We start from the raw sequence: 23,326 nt of genomic DNA on the forward strand, positions 1-23,326 counted from the left end.
ACTCCTTAGTAGGAATTCTCAGCTTCACCAACTCCTCCTTTATAACCATTTTCCCACTGATTTGCCTAACTTCAAAGTCACCTCCATTCGCAGACTAAAGCAATCCCACTGGCTCCTGTACCCTAACGTAATCCATGGCCTGTGCTGCACCACGTTTCCTCATACACATGCCATAAGAACAGAACCAGCCATTTCCTATTAGCTGTGACTTGCCCACTTCCTGATTTGTGCTCCAAACACTAAATGGTATTTGTCTCATGGTTCTGTGGCCCTGTTCTTAAAGGAATTGCCTTTGTCATCTTTGTTTTTGTTCCAAAGGTGTCCCTCAGCCTAATGTAACTTGGTTGAAGAGAGGAGGATCTCTGAGTGACAATGTTTCCTTGCTTTTCAATGGATCCCTGTTGTTGCAGAATGCTTCCCTTGAAAATGAAGGAACCTACATTTGCACAGCCACCAATGCTCTTGGGAAAGCAGTGGCAACCTCTGGGCTCCGCTTGCTGGGTGAGTGTCCATCCTAATTGTTCCCCATGTCCTGCAATGTTTAAAAAGCAGGACCCAGATTTGCTGACACTGGAGTCACAGTGTGAACAGCATGGGCATTTCAAAGTTCTTACCCCAGCCATCACTACTTACCTAAAGTCACTTCTAACACCTACCATAGCAGTTCTTTCCTCGGAAGCTGGGGACTCCAAAGCTACTCTTCTGCTTAAGTAAAATGCGGTTTTTCTGCCTAGAATTAGGATGTTTCCTATCCCTGTCTTGCCTCTATGTCTGCTTAGCTCTCAACTCTGATTGTGTGTGGGTGCTGTAATGAGGACTGTTTTGGTCAAGATGACTTCCGGTCCTGTGAAACACCCATGCATGCACACATACCTAAACATGCATTCATTCATTCATTCATTCATTCATTCATTCATCCATTCTCTCTCTCTCTCTCTCTCTCTCTCTCTCTCTCTCTCTCTCTCCAAGAAATGTCCTTCACTGCTTCACTTACAAACACCAACCACCTTAACTCAGAAGGCCCCTGGAATGCCTACCTCCTATTTGAATACTTTGCCAAATTAAAGAAAAAGAAAGAAAAAGAGAAACTCCATGATCTCTATTTAATACGTGTCATATCCTGACACATATTGCTTTCCAAGAGTTCCTTCCTTAGCATCTAGTTCCTTAACCAAAATTATAGGCCCCTCAGAGGTAGGAAGCATCTGATATTTCCATTGCAGTGCTGAGGAAGCAGCACAGTATGAAGCGTGGCAGTCAACCAAGTATAGAATAACTTTATAGTGTTATGATGCGGAAGGCCATGCCAGAGTTCCTCAACGCCTCAACCCCAGTGGCAAACACAGGATGTTAGACTGCTTTCTTTTTCCTCCTGGGTGTGATATTTGGAGTTCATCAGTTCTTTTCAACAAAATGAACCATAAGATTCAACCAGCGACACCCCTGTTTCCTCTAGAGCTTGGAACGAGTTGAGAATAAACCACAGAAGTCGATCAGATGGACACTGGAGACCATTTATCCTCTTTTTCTCCAGCACCTAACCCGGGTGCGAGTGCTATTAAATATGTTGGTTAATGAATCAAGTTGGACTACAGGAGGGTTCAGCATGATATTTAAGAGTCATATGACAGAGTTTTCTTCATAACCTTCCCTGTTAGCAGTTAGGAGGCCTAGACACACAAAGAGATGCAGATGCCCCAACTGGAAGTCAGAACGGCTGTCGTACAACACTGGCATTTATTTATGATTTGGGATTTGGAGATTTCTAAAGACAGGATGTTGCTAGGTAGCCAAATCTGTCTCCAAACTTTTCATCCTACTGTCTCAGCTTTCCAAGAGCTGTGACAGTAGGTGTGGGCCACCACTCTCTCCTCAGAGGGAATGTTGGCCTCCAATAACTCTCCTGGCATTTAGAATAATACGGAGTGGAACGTGGTTATTGTTTTTTTTTTTTAATTTAGGAAACTGGAAGGTCACAGAGGAATTAGACTAAAGACAAAATGTGTAGCGTCTTTGTCAGTTCTGTCCCTGGTGTCCTCCTGGTCCTGCAGGGCAACCTTTATTTTCTCAAAGGCACCTGAAGACTGAAAACTCTGGCAGCCCATCAAAGTTTTCCAGGGCTGGAATGAATTCTTCATGTTCCCTTCAGAGGCCCTCAGCTAAGTCCTCTTCTCTGCTTATACTGAGACCTAAACTGTACAGTTGGCTCAGTTCTGCTAGCACCTTCCTCTCTTAAAGAATCCCACTGAACCAACTAGCTCCTGGTGCTAGCCACTTATCTGAGGGATCAGTTACTAGCTTCTCTCCACTATTCTTCAACCCTGAAGCTCAAACTTTACAACCTTACTAAAATCTCAATCTTATCACCAGATGAGTCCCTCTGGACCATGGCTCATTCTCCTGTTCCAGAGTTCCTGGAATGGGGAGGAACTCAGTCTAACCAATCTGCTTCTTCCAGTTCCTTTCCTAATAGTGATGGGTGTATTTTTTCCTATCTTGTAAGAAAAGCTGACCTTATAAGCATGCAGAAATGCCACATTCTAGTAAAGTACATAATTCTACACACCCTTATCACCTCACTCTGCCATGCATGCACACAGGCAAGCTGTATAAGGGTTTCCATGAACACACATCACTCCATTAGGAAAAGTTCATTTCCTCTTCATAGTTGTCTTTAAGAATTTGAGAATTTGATGGCTTTTGATCAGTAAGATGTGCTACACATTGTTTCCCCAGAACGAAGAGAACCGGGCAATAAGACTGCATTTCCTAAGGCACAGAAAAAGCGAGTGCTTCAGGCATCCAAAAACAGAGCAAACAGCAACAACTCAACAGGAAAGTCTCTGCCTCAAGGTCTGGAATTTTGACTTTTTACCTATTTCCTTTCTGAGTCATGTATTTCTGCTGTCTATGAGCAACTTCTATGCTTTTTTGGAATCTATACCTGGGAATCTATACTCAGGTTTCTTACTTGACCATCAGTCTTTGGTAGTTCAATCTATTCCTTTCAAAATGAGACAGTTTTTGAACTCAAGGGAATCATATCCCTAACACATCATTATTTGTGATGACGGAGACATTGATCTTCCAGTTTCAAGACTGTTATCATCTAAATGTCAACAGGTGGAAGTTCTTCAACAGTTGTGGCATCAAATCTTTCAGTTTTCTGTTCGCACACTAATTTCACACACATGCCAACTTGGTATGCATTCGTGCGCGATTGAAAGAACGTCACCAGGTGTTCCAAGCTTCTAAACCTCTTCAGAAGACCAAGAGGAGTGAGGTAGAGATAAGAAAATCAGGAAAGATAGTTAAGAAAACTGGTGATGATATCTGTTCCTTGCCACTCACAAGTAGGTTGGGACAGCTGAAGGACAAACCGAAATTACTCTCAGGCCATGCATTTTTATTATGTAGAACAATGGAATCTACGTCATTTGGGAATTTGAAGTTTTGAGGATTTTCTCACAGCTACACAATATGTCATATAGAATATCATCCCCGTAGGGCATCTAGAAGGTGTAGTTTCTAAGATGTACTTCCTGAGATGCAAGGGAGAGGCTAGGAAGGGGAAATGATGTCAAACTGTCCATTAACACTGCACCACATGTTACTGATGATACCACTACTTAAAAGAGGTGTGTATTTCTTCTCTTTTAGATGGAATGCTACCATTATTGCACAGTCAAATATTTATTCGTTGGACATTCAGTGATATGTGCTGAGTGCTTGTTTCTCCTAGGACTGGGGGTCTACAGATGACTTAGTCTTTAGGAAGCTTACAGTCTAAGCAGGGCGCACTCGTGAACAGTTCTGAGGCAGTGTAATGACTATCATGAGAAAAGCATGGCCAATGTGCAAGGGTGCTGCTGAAGAACAGCCCAACCTCTTTCCAGAAGTGTCCCTTGTGTTTTTTGTGTATGCCGTGACATTTGTTCTGACAAGAGAAAGAAGGTCCCTCCAGTGAGAGAAACTGGAATGGGAGACAACATTTAAATGTTGCATGTGCCGTGGGCAAGAAGATCACAAGACCCTCTGCAACTAATAAAAAAGTAGAAATTCGTGAGGCCAGTGGTACTGTAAGGTTAAACGTTTGCTGTAGACAACATTTGGCTTATTGGGATCATTTTACATTGTTTTAGCACCTTGTACCCAGGCTTAGAAACTACCTATGCAGAAGTGTACATAAACACCTAAATGTGCGCTCTGCAGAGTATGCCAGCCCTTCAGTGACCAATTGGGCTAGCATTTTATAGAGAATTGTGTGTTAAGTTAACCATTGTTACTTCAATGACTTACATGTGACATACCCTGTCCTCAGGTTGAACAGAACAGTGTGTATGGATTTGACCTTCTGGTAGGAAAGATGAAGAAGAAATAAGTAAACAGATAAATGTGTATACTCCTCTATAGTTAGGCATGAAGGATGAAATGATCACAGCAATGGGGTATATAATGTTCGTTGGTGACTAAGTTTGGAGACTAATCAGGACAGGCCTTCTGGGGAGGTCTAGACCTAACAGATGAGATGGAACCCTCAGTGCAGCGAGGTGATGAAGGGGTATCTCCAGAAAGGATACTCACTGTGGGTAGAATGACAAGAGACCAAAGGATGGACACCAACGAAGTCCAACATAATGAACAGAAGAGTTAACTTACAGAAGTGTGGGGAGAGCTACATGCAGGAGTAGAAATGCCTCAAAGGCAGCTGCTGTGACACAGGAAACTCATACCAGCATGAACCTTGGAGCTCACTGCAGGACTTTTAGGCAGCCTAACAGGTCTGAGTGTCTCTTCAGGCAGCCAGACTGATGGGAATCTCTGAGGCAGACCTTACATTGTTTATGTAGCCTTGGTGAAGGAGGGGTCTTATGCACCTGCTTGTTTTCAGAGACTTAAGTCCCTGTAGAAGCACCTAGGTCTCACTGAGCCTTGGAGGAAACTGCTACACAAAGAGGAGACAATGGGGGAGATGCAGGTCAAAACGAGGAGATCCAAGCTCATGCCTACTAGGATAGATAAAAACATGGATTAAATTTCAGCAAGCAATATTTCAGTTAAAGCTGCCATATGGTGTTGAGCTGAGACCACACTGGAAAACTTTGGCCCTTTGTAATTAAACATATACCTGTCCTTGGCCCAGAAATTCTACTCAGAGGTTATTCACTCGAACAGAATGAAAACATGCACACACACACACACACACACACACACACACACACACACACACACACACACAGTTTGTACATGAATGTTCATTCTTATTCACAAACAATAGCTGTTGACAGCAGAGTGAAAGACTGTGGTGTATTGAAAAACTGTATTATTCAATAGTAAAAGAAGATACAATATTGATATTCCCAACAACATGAATGAATCCCAGAAATAATGCACTAAGCAAGAGAAGACAAACACAGAACCCCAGAAGGAAGTGAAGCTAATGCATACTGATAGTTAAAAAGCCTGTGGTTGCCTGGGAGGGGAAAGAAACTGACTGGAGACTGGCAAATGAAAGCTTTAATGGTGATAAAAAATTTGGCACCTTACTGTGGATCATAGTTAAAGGAGTTCACACAATGGTGATGCTCATAAAACTGAGATGTGAGCATTTCATTGTACACGAATTGTACTTTAATAAAAGCCCAGTGTTTCAAAAGTAAGGCACCGCATCCCGCCTTGCACTGAGACCCGGAGGTAGGCATGTGTGGGTCCCAGTCTCACTAACACAAAACAGACACTGAGTAACTTTGTTTCATTCATTATCTCTGCCTCTGCAACTTCATAACAGAACATGGAAGAGTCAATTAAAAAAAACACATTTTTTAAAGTGTCTCACCCAGTACCTATTCACCTTGGAGAGTCTCAGTAAAGGGCCATCTTGATGAAAATCTGTTTCTAAGTAAACTAAAATTCTGAAACTACAACTAGAGATACGATTTATGGTTCTGCTCTGCAAATGATGCCATTTACAATTTAAACTCAAAACTCAGAATGGAAAACAATAAGTTAAACCATTCCGTCCTGTGTGAGATCCTGTGGACACAGCTGGTAGCTATCAATTATTCATGATCATTGCAGGGAAATTTGACGATTTCTGTAGCCCTCCACAAACCTGTCATCATCGTGTCCTACCCCATCTTTTACCGGGTGTCGGCAGGGAAGGGTAACACGAAAGTGGTGATTCCTGGGACTGCCTGGCTTCTGCTTGTCAAGGAGGTCCCCATTCTTAGCTTTCCAGATAGCTCCAGAGCAAATTATTTATGTAGTTTTAGGATGGGTGTGATATTTGGGTTAAGAATTAATGAAAAGGCAATATCCTTTTAGAACTCAAAAGCATCTCACCTTACTGCTTAACCTCTTGTCCCTGGTCCTCCTGCTAAATCATCTTCCATTTCTCTGCCTGACCTGCTTTTGGAAAATGGACAGCATTAAGGCATCCCCTGGAGAGGTCTTCCTCTCTGTCTTGTTGGCTCTGTTTAGAAAATGCTGGGGAAGGGCTGGTTGCTCAATGCCTCCTCCCTTTCTCTTGGGTTTTTCTGGTACATCTAGTTGACCTACAATGGCCATTCCACAGGCTGTGCTCCAAGGATCCCATTTTAGCCACTATTTCTGGCCAGCGAGTACAATAGTTACTGAAAAGTAAGTAAGCCTCACACTGTGCAATGGCTTTCTCTGCTTGTGCTATTGAAAATGCAGGCAGGTAGCTAATCCCAGAGCAATTCACGGTGGTCTTCAGCCCTGTTGTCTCCAGCAATCATCCTTTCTTATTTGGGGTTGTTGGTGACACTTCCTTTTCTTTCTGCAGAGTATTTTTGGGAACCTGGTAACTGGACACACTGTTCTGCCACCTGTGGACCTTTGGGAGTCCGGCTTCAGAGGCCCCAGTGCATGATGGCCAGTGGGCAGGAAGTGAGTGAAGCCCTGTGTGGTCCTCACAGGAAGCCGCTGGCTGGGTTTCAGTCCTGTAACATCCGGGATTGCCCAGCAAGGTATGTATGTGTAGTCACTTTCTTAACAGCACACTAGTTTTTGCTGGTTTTGAGAGGTACAATAGGGGCTCGTGAAATGGCACCAGCTTTTCTTCCAGAGGTCCCAGGTTTGAGTTCTAGAACCCACATGGCAGCTCACAAACATCTGAAAGGCCAGCCTCGGGGACTCTGATACCCTCTTCTGGCCTGCACATGCATCATGCACATACATGATAAACAGACATACATGCAAGCAAAATGCCCAGGCACATAAAATAATATAAAAACTTAATTTACAAAAGGCATAGTAATTTGAACTGTATAATATCTCAGTAGCTGTACTCAGACAAAGTGTCAAGGTGAAGCCAATGACACAGTCGCACATAGCCTAGCAGAAAACTGACCAAGTCTCTCTCTCTCTCTCTCTCTCTCTCTCTCTCTCTCTCTCTCTCTCTCTCTCTCTCTCCTCTCTCTCTCCTTCTCTCCTCTCTCTCTCCTCTCTCTCCCCTCTCTCCTCTCTCTCTCTCTCTCTCTCTCTCTCTCCCTCTCTCTCCTCTCTCTCTCTCTCGCACATACACACATACATGCACACACACGTGCGCGTGCACACACACGCACACACATACATGCACATACACATACATGCATACACACACACAAACATGCACGCACCCGTGGTACAAACATGCACATGAGCACACACACACACAAATGAACAAAGAGGTATTTTTGTATTTTTTAGTTTAGATCTGTGAGGCAGGCAGGATGCTTCAGCCCTAATTTTCTGATTAAAAAAAAAAATGGAGAGTCAGGAGCTGGAGATTCGGCTCAGCAATAAAGAGACTTGTCGCTCTTGCAGAGAACCTCATCTCAGTGCCCAGCACCTCTATCCTTGGCCCCACAGCTTCCTGTAACTCCTGCTCCAGCTGGTCTCAGTGCCCAGCACCCATGTCCACAGGTCTCACAACCTGTAACTCCAGCTCCAGGAGATCCAACACAGTCTTACATCTCAGTGAGCACCTATATACCCATATACACACACATATGCATATGCAAAGGCCTCAACAGTAACATGCACACACGCGCGCGCGCGCGCACACACACACACACACACACACACACACACACACACACACACTCTGATGAAAATGGTAGAATTTTTCCTTAAATAGGAGCAACTTCTTGTTATAGATCTCCACGTCCTATGCCAAAGTCCACACAGCAGGTTGCTGCCCATGCCTCAGAAGGCATGAGAAGCAGGCACTGTGGCAGGCTCTGTCACAGCCGCTCTGAGGCATGTTCTCAAGGCCTGTTGGTGCTGCAGGCGTTCGAGCTGCTATATCTTTTAGTAACTACTGTCATTTCTAAATGGAACATGTCACACTAAGAGTCACCCTGCATAAAGAATATATCTTATGACACAGAGTCCACAGGGAACCTAACCTTTTGGGGTGCACAGTGACAACCCTCCATTAAACTTCCCAGGTGGCACACTCGTCATTACGTTGGTTCTTTTTACCTAGTGAAACTGCTGTCGCTGAGGAGAGGGGAGGAGGAAGACTGGGAGTCACCTATGCTGTCCTGGAGAGACATGTGACTCCCTGACACCACTATCGTGTTAGGGTCAACAAATCAGCCTTTTCTTTTCTTTTTTTAAATTTTTTATTATATATTTCCTTACTTATATTTCAAAGGTTATTCCCCTTCCTGGTTTCCTGTCCATAAGCCCCCATTCCCTCTTCTCCCCCTCCCCCATATGGGTATTCCCCCTATACATTCCCCTTATTGCCCTCCCCCATATTCCCCTGCACTGGGGGTCCAACCTTGGCAAGACAAGGGCTTTCATGACAGTCTTTTCTAAGGTCCTGTAGTTTTCTGTTCCTAGGTGGTTTACGAGCATGTGGTCAGAGTGCTCTGTGTCTTGTGGTGGAGGATCTCACAGTCGGCAAGTGATGTGCAAGCAGACAAAAGCCAATGGGACTGTGCAGGTGGTGTCCCCAAGGGCATGTGCTTCTAAAGACAGGCCTCTAGGGAGAAAACCGTGTTCTGTCCGTCCGTGTGCTCAACAGGCTACCGACCTAGGAAGCCAGGTAACCTTATGATTAGCTGTGTTATCTGTGACCAGCAATTTGTTACTAATGAACTTTAAAACTGATTTTTGAATGTCTAACTTAAAGTAGTTGTTCAATATTCAAGTGAGAGATACTATGTTTGTACCACATGAATGAGTTCGATGGGCAGCACCATATGAGGTAATCTACACTGAAGACAAAGACCATTATTCCACTTATACATGAATCTGACCAAGCTCATGAAGCAGAGAGTTGAACTTCTAAGAAGCTGAGTGACTGGGGTATGGGAGGTAATCATAGAGAGTACAAAGTCATGTAAGATGACTTTGGGGGTGGCACTGCGCAAATATGTATTTATACAATGCTGTATTGGAAACTTTAAAACTGTTAATGGGTCACAGCTTTATTTCCCTTTTATTAAAAATAGATGTTTCTCTCATATAATATATCCTAATTACAGTTTCCTCTCCCTCCACTCTCTCAAGTGCCTCACCACTTCCCCTCCCATCCAGAACCACCTCATTTCTGTCTCTCATTAGAAAACAAAATGCTTCTAGGGTATAATAATATAATAATAAAATATAATAAGATAAAATAAAAACTAACATAGCGGAAGAGAATAAAACAAAGAATCAGAAGGAACGGAGCCCAAGTAAAGAGACAAGAAACAGATCCAGTCTCAGAGACTCACTTGCTCACACACTCAGAAATCCCATTCAAACAAACAGACAGACAAACAAAAACCTGGAAGCCATAATATATACAACAAAGGACCAGTAGGGTAAAAAGAAAAAAAATAATTAAAATAAAAAATAAAATAAAAATGGCGCAAAACTTGGCATGGTATTATGAAACTAGGAACCTCCAAAGATTACAATTGCTGTTGGCCATTCCCTGCTAGGCACTCAGCCTAGCAACCTGAAAAGTAGTTTATTTCCCCAGTGAGACTCTTATGATAAAAACGAAATTTCAGTTGTTGTCAGTTGGAGATATTTTCTGGGTTGGGGATGGAGGGTTGTGTCCACTTTAGCTCTGGGGTCTTATCAGGACAGACCCATGCAAGCCCTGTGCACGCCCCCTCTCAGGCTCTGAGCATTTGCATGTGCGTCCACCATGTTAATTCAGGGGGCCTTGCTTTCTTGATGTCCTCCCCACTCTGGCTCTTACACCCTTTCTGTCTCCTCTTCCTCAGGGGTCCCTGAGGAGAGGGATTTGATGGAGACATCCTGTTTAGAACTGTATTCTAAAACCTCTCACCTATATAATGTCTGGCTGTGAATCTCTGTATTTGTCCCCAGCTGCTATAAGAGGAAATTTCTCTGATGATGGCTGAGCAAGACATTGATCTATGAGTATAGAAGGGTGGAAGGATGGCAAATTTCAAGCTAATCTGTGATATAAAGCCAGCCAGGCTACCTAGAAAAACACTGTCATTCATATATATATATATATATATATATATATATATATATATATCATATCATATCATATTGGGGCTGGATAAATAGCTCTGAGGTTAAGAGCTTGGCTGCTCTTCTAAAGGACAAAGGTTTGATTCCCAGCATACACATAATGACTCACGACCACTGATAACTCCAGTTCTGAGTGATCCAATGTCATCTTCTAGCCTCCATGAGCATCGGGCACACAAGTGGTGTGCACACACACATGTCAGCTAAGCATTAACACACATAAAATGTTAAAAGATAGAATAGTGTTATTAAAATGAATAAATGAAAAGTTGGACAAATGGAAGACCTAATATTGTGCTGAATAGAAATATCAGCACTATAAAGACCCAAAAATGAATTTATGTGTGGAATACAATTTTTATTAAAATTGCAGAACTTTTTGTAATTTATTATGATTCTGACTTTTATCTTTATTCTAAGAACAAATAAAGACAAAAATCTTTCAGGAAGACAAACCATAGGAGGTAGGGTGAGCCTTCTCTCATCGTATGCCAACTAGGATGTAAGTTTGTTTGGAGCGACAGTACACCATCAGGGCAGGAGTAGACATGGGATCTGGAGTGTAATCACAGCACTGAACCAGGTAATCCATCCGTAACTTTAAAGTTCAAGGACAGTAAACCAAAAAAAAAAAAAAAAAGATTTGTTTTGAAGAAACTAGGAAGCATAAAACTTCAAAATGTTTTTCGAAGAATTAAAAGAAAATCTTAAGTGATAGGAATATTTCTTGCATTTGTGGGTGCCATGATATTGCTAATACCAACATTCTGTATATTTGTCTAAAGATTCACAACAGTCTTTACCAAATGGCAAGCTAAATCTAACCTAAAATCCGTACAGAAGTAAAAATAACCCATAATAGCAAAACCAAGTCTTCTGAAATGGAATCAGTTATATGACCCAAACTTTTGATGTTAAAGCTTTCTACAACACAGTGCTATTCTAACACAGAACAGACATATATCCCTGAAACAGAATGGAATAAAAAATGAAACCATTTGCTTCTTGGTGAGATTGACGAAGTCATCTACTAAAGAAAGAAATATTATTTTGTGACAGTTGACCTCAGTTTCTAACTTTCTTGACTTACAAAAGACCATGGGTTCTTGCAGATGTATCTGTGATAAAGTTTCCAGAGATTAACTGAGGGGATGCATCTTCTCCTGAAGGCAGGCTACATCATCCTATGGGCTGAGGTTCCAGAAAGAATACAAAAGGAAAGGGAGAGAGCCAGCTCACCTCAGACATCCTTCCTGCTTCCTGATCCTCTGAGAGCCTTTCCTTGTTTAAGCTGTTTCCTGTCAGTGGTCCGTGCCACCAGTAACCACAGGAAATTATCTTTAACAAATGCTGCAGGGCAACTGTGCACCCACAGAAAAACACGAAGTCATGATCCATGCCTACAGGGAATACGGACACCACAAAATTCATCAAAGGCATTTAAGGGTCACCACTATAAAATGTAGGGGGGAAATCGACATGATTCTTCAAACTGTAGGAAGTGCTGTTTTACAAAGAACACCAACTACATAGATAAAACAAGAATGAATACCTTGAATCGTAGCAAAACTGAAGCTTCTATGTCACAAGAGATTAACAGATAACCAATAGGATAGGAAACATATTTAAATGACACATCTCTGAAAAAGGAACTTATGTCTAAAATACATCAATAGTTAAAGCACGCGCGTGCGCACACACACACACACACACACACACACACACACACACACTCACACACACATTCTAATCACAGCATGAATGAGGGGTTTAAATAGACTAAAGGCAATAACTGGTCAAGGAGGACATCAAAAGATGCTCATCATTAGTTATTAAAGAAATGAAAACTTAAACCACAACGACGTGCCACTTTACAGTAGTTTCTGCATCACTGGCTTAAAAACCAGATAGTTCAATAAGAAAATGCATAACTGGATCCTGCGGGACTGTAGGCAGGGTGAAGTGGTGCAGCCCCATGGCAAAATAATCCACAGGTTCTTGGGAAGTTGAACTTGACCTTGAGGAGGACCCTGCAGCTTCCTTGCTAGGTGTGTATCCGAGAGCAGTGAAAACACGACATGAACATTTACCAATGAATCGATAACCTAGCTACTTATGATAACCAAGCAGTGGAAACAACACAGGTAACAGTAACACCACCGCCACCACAGTGAGGCAAGTGCAGAGGTGTCCGAGGTCTGGCATGTTAGTACAGCAAATACCACTAAAAGGAATGTGGGATTGGCATATCCTACAGCATGGACAGACCTTGAGAGTCTTGGGACGAATAATGGAAGACAGACACAGGACTCCACTGTTGTGTCTAGTGTAGGTAAATCTGTCAAACAAAAGGCCGGGGAGTGGAGGGGTGACTGCAGAGGGCTATTGGGTTTCTGTGACAGATGACGATAATGTTCCAAACTTGGCTGTGGTGTGGCAAATCTGAAAGCCATTACAATGTGTGTTTTAAATGGTTGATAATTACATGGCAAGTGATTTAAAGCCCAAAGAAATACAACTATGAGATTAAAAGATTGTATGAAGTGGGTTAAGTAAGGTAAGAAAAATAAGCAAATTCAGAGAGTACACTTAGAACGTACACCAAACACTTCTGCCCTGACTGGGGAGCTCCTCAGACAGTAATAAAAATGTAAAAGGCTTTTCCATGCATAATACGACAATGAGGAAAATTAACAGGCGTTATGGCTGTGCAAAACTTCAAGGGCTGCAAAGCAGACTTGGATTGTTTCTCCTGGAGCTGAACCTGCCTTGGCACCGGTGCCTCCGTCTTTGCTCAGAGCAGGAAAACCCAACTTGCCCTCCACTTAATTGTTTTGAATATATCCATTTCCATACGTAAGCCTAGTCAGTTCAGAGTTGATCCCACCCTTCTCCCTTCCTCCTGAGCTTCAGGGAATAAAGGATTGGGGAGAAGGGTGAGCCTGTCTACAGAGCTGTGATCCACCTCTTCTAACTCATCATGGGGACAGCTGGTCCTGTAACTCGTCCTTGGCTGATACACCTTGGCCCAGCTCTCAGGACACACGGTGTGGCTGAGCATTCGGGGCACTTGAGACACTGTTCTGTGCTTCTCTTCTAGTGTCCTGGACGTTGCATGGGCCAGGCCATGAGGATGCAGCACCACCACACGCCGTGTGCTCACAACAGCTCCAACTCTGACTGTGAGGACAGGAGGAGGTACTGACCCAGTGCAGCATGCACCGCCCCTGGAACCTTCCAGGGATGGGACTGCCTGCAGCAGAATTACTCCTAGTTTCCCTCACTCCTCATCACTGAAAACTCCTATTCAATCATGATTTACTTAGTACCATCTATTATACTGATATATGGCCAAAAAATACTATTTATAATCAAAGTTATTTGGATGTTGGACAGAAAGAGGAACTACTCTAAAGGTGGGAAATGTAGCACCCAAGATAGATTTTAAAACATATATATTTATTTATATATGCATTTACTTATATATAAATATATATTATAAATAATATAAATATATTTATATATAAGAATGATTTATTCCTATTAGAAGCTGTGTTGACTTGAATATCAGCGTGACTTAGCAGAGAATAAAAATAAACATTTTAGTTTTCAAAGGGGCTGTCTGTTTTTCTTTTGCATGAAAGTCTGAGTGGACAGGTGGTAGAATAGAGCTTGAGTCATGAGAGCATCCGGATGGCCAGTCTCCCTCTGCTGGCTGGCTCTGCTACCTTAGAAGATAACATCTCAGCCATCAGCAAGTGTGAGGGAACTTATACAACACAAGAAAATTTTCATTACATCATTCTTTTATTGTCTGATCCTCGAATACCTGAGTGTCTTGATCTGCAAGTGGAATATTATCATCCGTGTAAACTTCAATTTAAATTACAGTTAGTGAGCAGTGCCTCAGCAGTCCTGGTCATAGAGGACACCTTGCATCCGATTCTTTCTTACTGCGCCACATACTGAATCCTGCTGAAGAAAGTGGAATGACCTTGACTGCTGGCTTGGTTACCGTTCTGAGCCTTCAGTAAGGTTTGGCAATGTAGAGTCAGCAGTATTTCCTATTCCCACAAGGTGATTTCAAGCCAGGACCATTCTCCTCAAATGGAAAATGTTTGGAGCAGCTGCCCTCATTCTCAACAGACAACTTAGTTTCCTACTTTGCTGAGAAGATAGAGACCACACACAGATGTGCACCATCCCAGATGTTTTCATTTGCAGTCATAAAGGCACCTTTACAACACAAAAGCTTCTATGGATGGAGCCTTTTATTTTAACATTTTCCTGAAACTTGGTTTTATATTTAAGAATAGATTATAAACATATTATATCTTAGCACACCTTGACTTCATTCTATTTAAGTATGATATTTAATATTCTGCTATTTCTTTGATGGTATATTGCTTAATTATTTTTTGCTTTTAAAAACTGATGCTGCCCTGAACATCTTAGAGTGAATATGACTTTATACTCAGAGAGTTGCATTTTTATGGGGTAGACATTTAGAAATCAAAGCGAATTCATAAGCATATATATTTAGATATTTCCAAATCACCATCAAACTATGTAAACAGTATGAGAATCATCTCCATGTTCATTGACATTTGATAGGATTTTAATCTTTCAATTTCTGTAGCCTCTTGATCCCTTGTGCCCCTTTCTTGACTCCACCTTCCTTTTATTTTTCATTCCACCTGCCATCGCCCCGACCAAAGCACCATCACCTGGTGGTATGAGGATAAAGTGAGAAGCTGAGGCAAGCTAGAAGACTAGTCGCTTCAGGATTCCTACTGCCGTCATACACTTGTAAACACACGAGGCCCAAGTGTACTTATAATCTCCTGTATAATTACTTGGATGTCCCTACTCCAAGTCATTTTGTCCCTGCTCTCAAAATGATGCCCTCAGCATCTTTTCAGCCTCCAATCGATTGGTCCTGGCCTCCATGTTGCTTTAACAGCTCCCCGGGCCTCTCACCCTTCAACCAAAAGGGAATTCTTGAGTTACTTAAGTCTCTTTAGACTGGAAACAACAAAAGCCAACTTTGAAGAATTTCTGCAGAGAGGGCAAAGCCTGATTAATAAGACGGATCACCTAACGCTTGTGGACAACCATCTACTACCCTCTTGATTCTATTCTTTGAGTATGTGTTCAGTTGGTTTTTGTAGGTATTTGACCTCTGCAGTAGGAGAAGGTCAGGGATTATTCAGTCTGCAATGTTGGTCAAAGTGACTCAACTTTGGGGGATTAAGATTTATACCCACTGGGGAAAACAAAAGAAATTAACAGGACATTCCTCCCTGGCTTTTCCTTTTAAACCTTATAATCAATTTGGTAGGATAGCATTGTTTCCAAGTTAAACCCTTTGATGGTGTCTCCGCCTACTGGCAAATCCAAGTATTGCTTCCCACTCTATGTAACACTCTTCACAAGTCAGGTTGTCTTAAGTTTCTCCATTTTCTTACCCTTCCAATGACATTTCAACATCCCTTAGAAGAGATGCTGGATAAAGTGTAAACTAGTTATAGGAATGACCAGGGAGTGCAACGGGGCTTCCAGCAGATCCAGCAGGATGATCCCTGGGGAATGGGAAGTCACTGCCTGTTCTTCTCTCAGCTCTGCAGCTCTTTGTAATTGGCTTTTTCTACACAGCCTTCCACCCCTCTGGTCTGTGTGGCAGACCTTATTATCTGCCACACAGACCACATAAAGTGTGGCAGACACTTTATGTCTTGTTCCACATCTTCCAAATTTCGAAGGGAAAGGCAACTAGTGAGCCATCTCAAGTTAGGATCCCCTCCCATTCATCTTTTGGAACAGAGTTGGTCTCCCACCTTGCACGTGTAACTGCCATGGTAATATGTCCTACAAAACAAGAAAAAAATAACTAAAAGTGGACCTGCTGAGATGCTGTCCTCTGACGTCACAGGCTCTCCAAAATCAGCAGCCACCCAGTTTCCTTTCTGTTCTGGACCCCACTTTCCAAATACCTTTGGTCTCTGTACTCACTGTGACAAAGGTTGCTGGCGTATACATCCTTGTTCAGATTGCAGTATTTTCAGAGCTTCTCAGCAGCAACATAAGGCTTGTGAACAATGTTCAAGTGGCTTATCATGGCAGTAAGTCTCTTGTTTGCCTAAACTGATCCACTCTAGATTGCCAGGAGAGTCCATTCGTGGGTTATCTATCCATTTATTTATTGGAAGTTCCTTGGAATACACAGTTTGTTGGCCATGCTTTTTTTTTTTTTTGTCAGATCATTTTTTCGGGGTGGATGCTCAGGCATTGGGTAATGATGTCACTATTACTTTAAACTGTATGGCAGAGAAGCAGGGGGATATCTTGGTGGGTGTATTTGTGTGTGTCTGTGTGAGTGTATGTGTGTGTGAGTGTGTGTGTATGTGAGTGTGTGTGTATGTGAGTGTGTGTGTATGTGAGTGTGTGAGTGTGTGAGTGAGTGTGTGAGTGAGTGTGTGAGTGTGTGTGTGAGTGTGTGTGTATGTGAGTGTGTGTGTGTGAGTGTATGTGTGTGTGTGAGTGTGTGTATGTGAGTGTGTGTGTATGTGAGTGTGAGTGTGTGTGTGTGAGTGTGTGTATGTGAGTGTATGTGAGTGTGTGTGAGTGTATGTGTGTGTGAGTGTGTGTGTATGTGAGTGTGTGTGTATGTGAGTGTGTGTATGTGAGTGTGAGTGAGTGAGTGTGTGTGTGTGTGTGTGTGTGTGTGTGTGTGTGTGTACCAGTGTTGGGAATTGAACCTAGGACCTTGTGCATACTAAACAATTGATCTACCACTAACTATATCCCCGGGAATTTATTTATTTACTTACTTACTTTGAATTTTGCCCTTTCTGTAGCTAAGGTAGAACTTGACCTCTAAGTTCTCCTACTTCAGACTCCCAAGTAGCTGGAGTTAGCAGGTCTGTTCCCCCACACCCAGCTCAGGTCTTGGTTTTAGACAGCACGCTAAGATGCAGAGACCTTGTGCTTGACATCAGTAAAGCACCTAAGCCTTTCCTGGTGGTCTGGATTCCTCTGTAGTCTCTTCACACCCCATTGATAGTCTGTGCATACACCTGCATGTGAGCACTCCTCACTGGCATCTCACAGGGCATTGCTCTCTTCCTGCCTCTTACCGTGGCAGCTCAGCCACTTGCTGGTCCTCTTCCCATCCTTCAAGTTCATTTCTTCTCTTTTACACCCATAGGTTCAACACATGAAGCTTTAAATACATGCTGATGGACTATTTTCTAGTACATCTTCCTCTCATCCTTTTTATCACATCTTTGTCAATCTCCAGAGCCTTCCTAGCATATCTAGTGAGAATGTAGGGACTATAGCATCATTCTCAGCATCTGGGGAACGGACTGTATTCTGAAGTATCTAATTGTCGTTTTATGGTCAGATTGCCCTGGTACTCTGTGTGGCCAGCCAGGAACAGTACAAATCAGTTTTCCGAGGAAGCCTTTAGCACATTCAGAGAAAGAGAAAGGGCTTGATCAATGCCAGCAAACAGTGGCATCTTCTCTCATCTTGTGTCTATCTTTTTTTTCTTCATTTCAGACTTGCCTTTAGAAGAAACTGCACCTCAGGGCCATGCGAGGCATGTTGGCGTGTGGGTCCCTGGAAGCCCTGCACAGCAGTCTGTGGCAGGGGCTTCCAGTCTCGCAAAGTCAACTGCATTCACACAGGGAGCTGCAAACCCATGGCTGACAGATACTGTGTGCAGATGAAACCAGCTTCCTGGAGGCACTGTTTCGGGCCTTCCTGTGATAGTACGTACCCATCTCAGGTATCACCAGCTCCCCAAAAACCGGGACACCAATGTGCCTTCCTTAGCCAGGGGCGGGATTGTGGGCAGCAGTATTGACTCTTGAAGTAGTAGCAGCCACTCCACACACATTTTCCTCTGAAGTCTCCTCTGCTAAGACCGAGCCAGTGGGCTCACATAGGTGAGCAAATGTCCTAAAATTACATAGTGAACACAACTGTGTTACTTTTCTGTGGGACAAATATGAGGCATTCATAAATTTTCCGGGGGACCCATGACCCTACAAAAAAATAACCTCTGCCCTCAGCACTGAGAGAGGTAACATGGTTTCAGAGGACCTGTGAGGATCTCAGGGCATCACAAGAAGCCAGTTGGTCGTGTGGAGAAGTGAGCCCACTGTGTGTCTGACATCAGTGCAGACCAGTAGCCCCGGGCATGCCTCATTTTTCCTCATGCTCTAGTGAACCCACGCTATGAATATTCATTCATTCTCATATTCTCTCTCTCTCTCTCTCTCTCTCTCTCTCTCTCTCTCTCTCTCTCAGGAAACTGCATAGACACAACTCACTACTGTATGTTCGTAAAGCACCTTAATCTGTGCTCCCTGGCCCTCTACAAACAAAGGTGCTGCCAGTCATGCCAAGAAAGATAAAGCTCTGACAAGGTTGTGATGCTGCTGTGGTGAGAAATGAAAGCTAACGAGGTTCTTTTCCCCATGTCCCCGGTTCAAAACCATGTACTCTTGAAGTCGCTAGATACTATGATCAAGGGGAGGCTAAAGCAGAAACAGCACCTGATATGGTTTTATAAGGTTAATGTTTCTGGTGGTTGTTTTTAATGCTATTTCCTGTAAAGGATGTAGTCTAGGACTAACATAAATGCATCAGCAGTCATTCTCTTGCTCTCGGGACGACATCACAAACACATCATCACCTGATGTGCTCTGTAGACCATCAAAGAGTGGTCCATCCTGAGGACTGCAACAGAGGACTTCTCTTGAGTTGTTGGGTTTCAACACATTTGTGTGGTATTTATGTTTTAAAGGCTCTGGCCTGTAGCCTTGAGATGTTGGCACTAAAGGCATATCTACAGATCCTTATGTTTATTATGTGGAGAGGAGACAATCTCCCTGGACAGTTAATAACACCAACCAAGCCAAGGATTCTCCACATGACGTATTGTCTTCACTCTTAAAGCATCTATGGAAGAAAACACAGAATTTACAGCTGCCGGTTTTGTAGCTACAGAAATCTATCTGTAACCAAATGAGGCATCTTGGAAATCAAAGAAGAGGAAAAGCTTACCTTTTCTACTGATTTTGAAGTATATTCAAAGCTTTCTTTTAAGAGCTGTGAATGGAACTTTATCTAAGCACTATTTTCTTGCACACAATCAGAAATCAAAGCCCTACTAGATGTAATTTATGCATACAATAATATTCCTGGGGATTGTTATTTTGGAAAGTTTATAAGAGAATAATCTAAATAAGAAATGTGATAGTTGAAAGAATTGTTTATGGTAAATGATTATTTTAATCTGAGTGGATTTTTGTCAGTAAATTCAAAGTCAATTAGAAATATGGCGGAAATAACAATATTGAGGTTAGGATCCAGAGCTGGGATTTGGGTTGTGCTTTGGGGAAGAAGGTTTGAATTCGTCTTGGACTAGCTATAGAATTGGGTTAGGTAAGAAAGGAAGGTGCATTAGGGCCAAGACCAGAACTGCCTTTAAGGTCTGGGCCAGTTTAGGGTTGGGTCTCTCGGACCAAGGCTGCTGTCTGTGACATTGGTGTCAATTTTGCTCCCAGGGAAGGATCAGGCTAGCATTCAGTCTTAACTGCTACCACTGATTTGGCTCTAGGACCTTTCCATGACATTTTACCAGCTGCATAGATGCTACACAGCCCCAAATGAGTGGTCCTGTTTCTTTACTCAGTGTCCTGGCTGCTCGCACATGTTCCCGCCCACAGTCTCCTGGCACGCAACCTTTCCTGAGGCAGGTGGTGTTGGACCTACCTCCTGATCAACATGTGAACGGCACAGTGTGGCTTCGGATCTGTTTGTAGAGAGGCTTGCCCAGTCTCTCTGCCATCTTCTGAGCACAGGTCTCTCTCACATTCCAACTTCAGCCTCACCAACACTGGGGTGAACACTACTGTAGGTGGAGGGTTTGGTGGTCTGGAACAGACAGGGGAAGGAAAGAGCACACCAGCCCTTGAGTTGTTAGTCAGCAATGACATTCGATTGTTGAACTTGTTAAATTAAAAGAAAGGTCATCTGTAAAATACTCCTTGTATATATTTATTATATGACTCCAAGGTGCAATATTTTATTTTGTACAGTATATAATAAAGACATGGGACATATATTTTTCATACTAACAAAATTTCTTATTAAACTGCTTCACCTTTGTATTTAACGTTAAAAAATAACCTATTTTTCAGTCGTTATCATACTTTCGTCTTGTTAACATTCAAAAGGCATTCCTGTGTACTGTATTTTACTACTGTTTTTTTTATAACATGAGAGATAATGTTTCCATTTGATGATCCTTCATTCAAAAAATAAATTCACCATTAGTATCTAATAGCATCCTTGGTGGCTTCTCTGTGTTGTGCTCTGTGTTTTGCTAGATGTTGGAGTGGTCTTCTCACCTGTCCCCTCGTTAGCCTTGTCGCTCCCTCGGTTGAGTTGATATCCCAGACTGTCTTCTGTATGTGTTACAGAAGGAGCAATCACAGAAATTCACCGATTCCACATCTCAAGTTTGTGAATTACACATTTAAAAAATATTTTGACAATAAAAGTACTAAGTAGAAGCCTGGGATAGATAACCGACAGGCACAAAAGTAGATGGAACATTCATAAAGAGCAGAGTAAACTAATTCCCCTTTATTTATATATTTGAAATAATTATTTTAGGCTCACTCTAAATTTGAGCAGAAAGTACAGACTTTAGTATATGCCTGTTTCAAAACGTAAGTAAACCTCCCCGTTTGCAATATCCCTCTACATTTCTGTATTTTCTGTAACTCCTGAATCTATACGGTTGCATCATAACTGAAATTCTGTAGTTTCTATTAGGTTTATTTTTGGCACTGCACATTTTATGGATCTTGGCAAATGTGCAACATGTGCCCACTTTATTATATTAAAAATCTCTCTTAACTCTATTTTTCTCACTTTAATTTTGTGAAAGATGCCTATTCTGTGTGTGTCTGGCTTTGTTTCTTGCATGTATATGTCCAGGCATTCCATACCCAGTACTGGTTTTGATCATTTTTTCAAAGATCACTCAATGTTTTTGAGTGAGTCTGTGTTCAAGCCTGTATTCTGTTTCCTGGATCTATTGTCTGTTCTTGTATCAGTGCCACATGGTTTGTTATTATTTTGGTAAGTCTTGAGGTTAGTCAGTGTCAGTCCAGCAATTTTGTTCTCCCTTGATTTTTTTTGGTTTTTGTTTTGGTTTTTGGGTTTTTTGGATCTGTTTTGTTTTTGTTTGTTTGTTTGTTTGTTTGACCAGCAAGGGTCTTTTACCTCTCCATAGTAATGTTCAAATCCTTTTTTTCAGTATCCATTGCCGGGAGGGAGGGTGTTCTCTGCAAACACTATGGCCAGCCATGTTGATCTTATCCATGTGAGGCAAGACAGAAGTCCAGCTCATCATGACTCAGTAGCAGATGCTTACAGGGTGTGACATCAGATCATTTACTTCAGGCGAGTTTAAGCACAGCACAATTTGTTAAAAGATATCCTGGTGACTCAAAAAAGTGTACGACAAAGCTTAAGACATGGTTATTGATACTCTTTGTAAAATACATGTGACCTGTTCCATAAAGATGGGTTCTATAGATTGACTACATATGACTTTAAAGGTCTGAGGAGGAGTCGGGTCTCAGTCATATATACAGTGGAAAAGGACAGCAAGCAATAAAGCTCATCTGCTTCCATGTGTAAAGTACACAAGACACTCCCATAAAGATGGTCTTTATAGATTAACAGAGAAGGCAGGCTCAAGGTGAGCAAGGCTCAAGCTAAGGGTCTGGGGAGGATACGCCACAGACTCACTGAGATAAACACAAGTCCTGGGAAGCTAGGTGTAGCCTGGCCATACAGATGGCATAGGGGTCATCGGGCTCTTAACCACATCCGTTCCCAGAGACAACCCTGCATGGTTAAAGTTCCTGGTTTCCTTAACGCTTATCTGTGAGCACACGGCTTTAGTGTCTCCTACAATCCATAAAGTAACTTGCTAAGATTTTGATGGGGATTATATGGAAGCTACAAATTAAGTTGAAAATTGTCATCGTGATACTATTGGCTCCTCCCATTAGTTAATGAAGAATATCCCTATTTAAATATTCTTTTAGCAGAGATCTGTAGGCTTTCTTCCATAGATCTTGAAGGCATTTTTTTCAACTTGTGTTAATTTCGAATGATTATAATGTAAATAGAGTTGTTTTTAAAGTTCAAATTGCACCTGCTTCCTGTTGGCATGTAGGAAATAAACTTTTCCCCCTAGAAGTACTGGGGCTTGAACTCAGAGCCAGGCAAGACCTCACTGTAAAGCTACAGTCCTAGGTCAGTAGTTGGCTTTTATATGTGAACTGTATGGGCCACATTATAATTACTTATTCTTTCTAGAAAGTGTTGTTTAGTTCGGGGGAATTGTTTTATTCTCCCGTGCTGTAAATGAACAGAGTTTGGTTTCTTCTAGTCCCATGTGCTTCCAGATGCTTTTCTTGCCTTACCTCATTAGCCTAGACTTTTAGTCTATTGGAAAGAGGTTTGGAGAAAAAGTCTTGCCTTGATCCTAATCTAGTGGGAATGTTGCCAAGTTTTCCATCATTAGGCACGGTATTAGCTAGAAGGTTTTTGTCAATCGTCTGTGCAGCTGAAGACTGGTTTTCTCAATTGCTAATTACTGAAAGTCTTTATGGCAGTGTTGAATTTTGATACATGCTTTCTCAGGATAAGTTGATCTCATCAGGTGATTGTTTTAGTCTGTTTTTATCATAGGCTATTTTGCCATAGAAACAAACTA

At 42.2% G+C, this 23,326-nt stretch overlaps 2 protein-coding genes across 4 annotated transcripts in view; one reads left to right on the forward strand and one right to left on the reverse strand.

Annotated features, from left to right (window-relative positions):
• Positions 1–20,872, forward strand: part of Adamtsl3 (ADAMTS-like 3) — a 308,192-nt gene extending 287,320 nt beyond the window's left edge. Inside the window, exons 24-30 of one of the 3 annotated variants that reach the window (NM_001107533.2) lie at positions 319–501; positions 2,737–2,853; positions 6,806–6,989; positions 8,854–9,058; positions 13,613–13,710; positions 18,076–18,287; positions 18,829–20,872. In NM_001107533.2, coding sequence (NP_001101003.2) covers positions 319–501; positions 2,737–2,853; positions 6,806–6,989; positions 8,854–9,058; positions 13,613–13,710; positions 18,076–18,287; positions 18,829–18,935 — 1,106 coding nt within the window. In that variant the 3' untranslated portion in view covers positions 18,936–20,872. Of the gene's footprint in view, positions 1–318; positions 502–2,736; positions 2,854–6,805; positions 6,990–8,853; positions 9,059–13,612; positions 13,711–18,075; positions 18,305–18,828 lie in introns of all 3 variants that reach the window. The other 2 variants (XM_006229477.4, XM_017589168.3) reach the window with 2 other exon arrangements.
• Saxo2 (stabilizer of axonemal microtubules 2) overlaps positions 19,371–23,326 on the reverse strand; it is a 42,969-nt gene continuing 39,013 nt past the window's right edge. The window contains exons 4-5 of the transcript XR_010064712.1: positions 20,299–20,460; positions 19,371–19,482 (exon numbers count right to left, since the gene is read on the reverse strand). The gene's annotated coding sequence lies outside the window, so the exon portion shown is untranslated. The remainder of the gene's footprint in view (positions 19,483–20,298; positions 20,461–23,326) is intronic.

The sequence above is a fragment of the Rattus norvegicus genome, chromosome 1 (genome assembly GCF_036323735.1).
Source record: "Rattus norvegicus strain BN/NHsdMcwi chromosome 1, GRCr8, whole genome shotgun sequence".
Taxonomy (NCBI): Eukaryota; Metazoa; Chordata; class Mammalia; order Rodentia; family Muridae; genus Rattus; species Rattus norvegicus.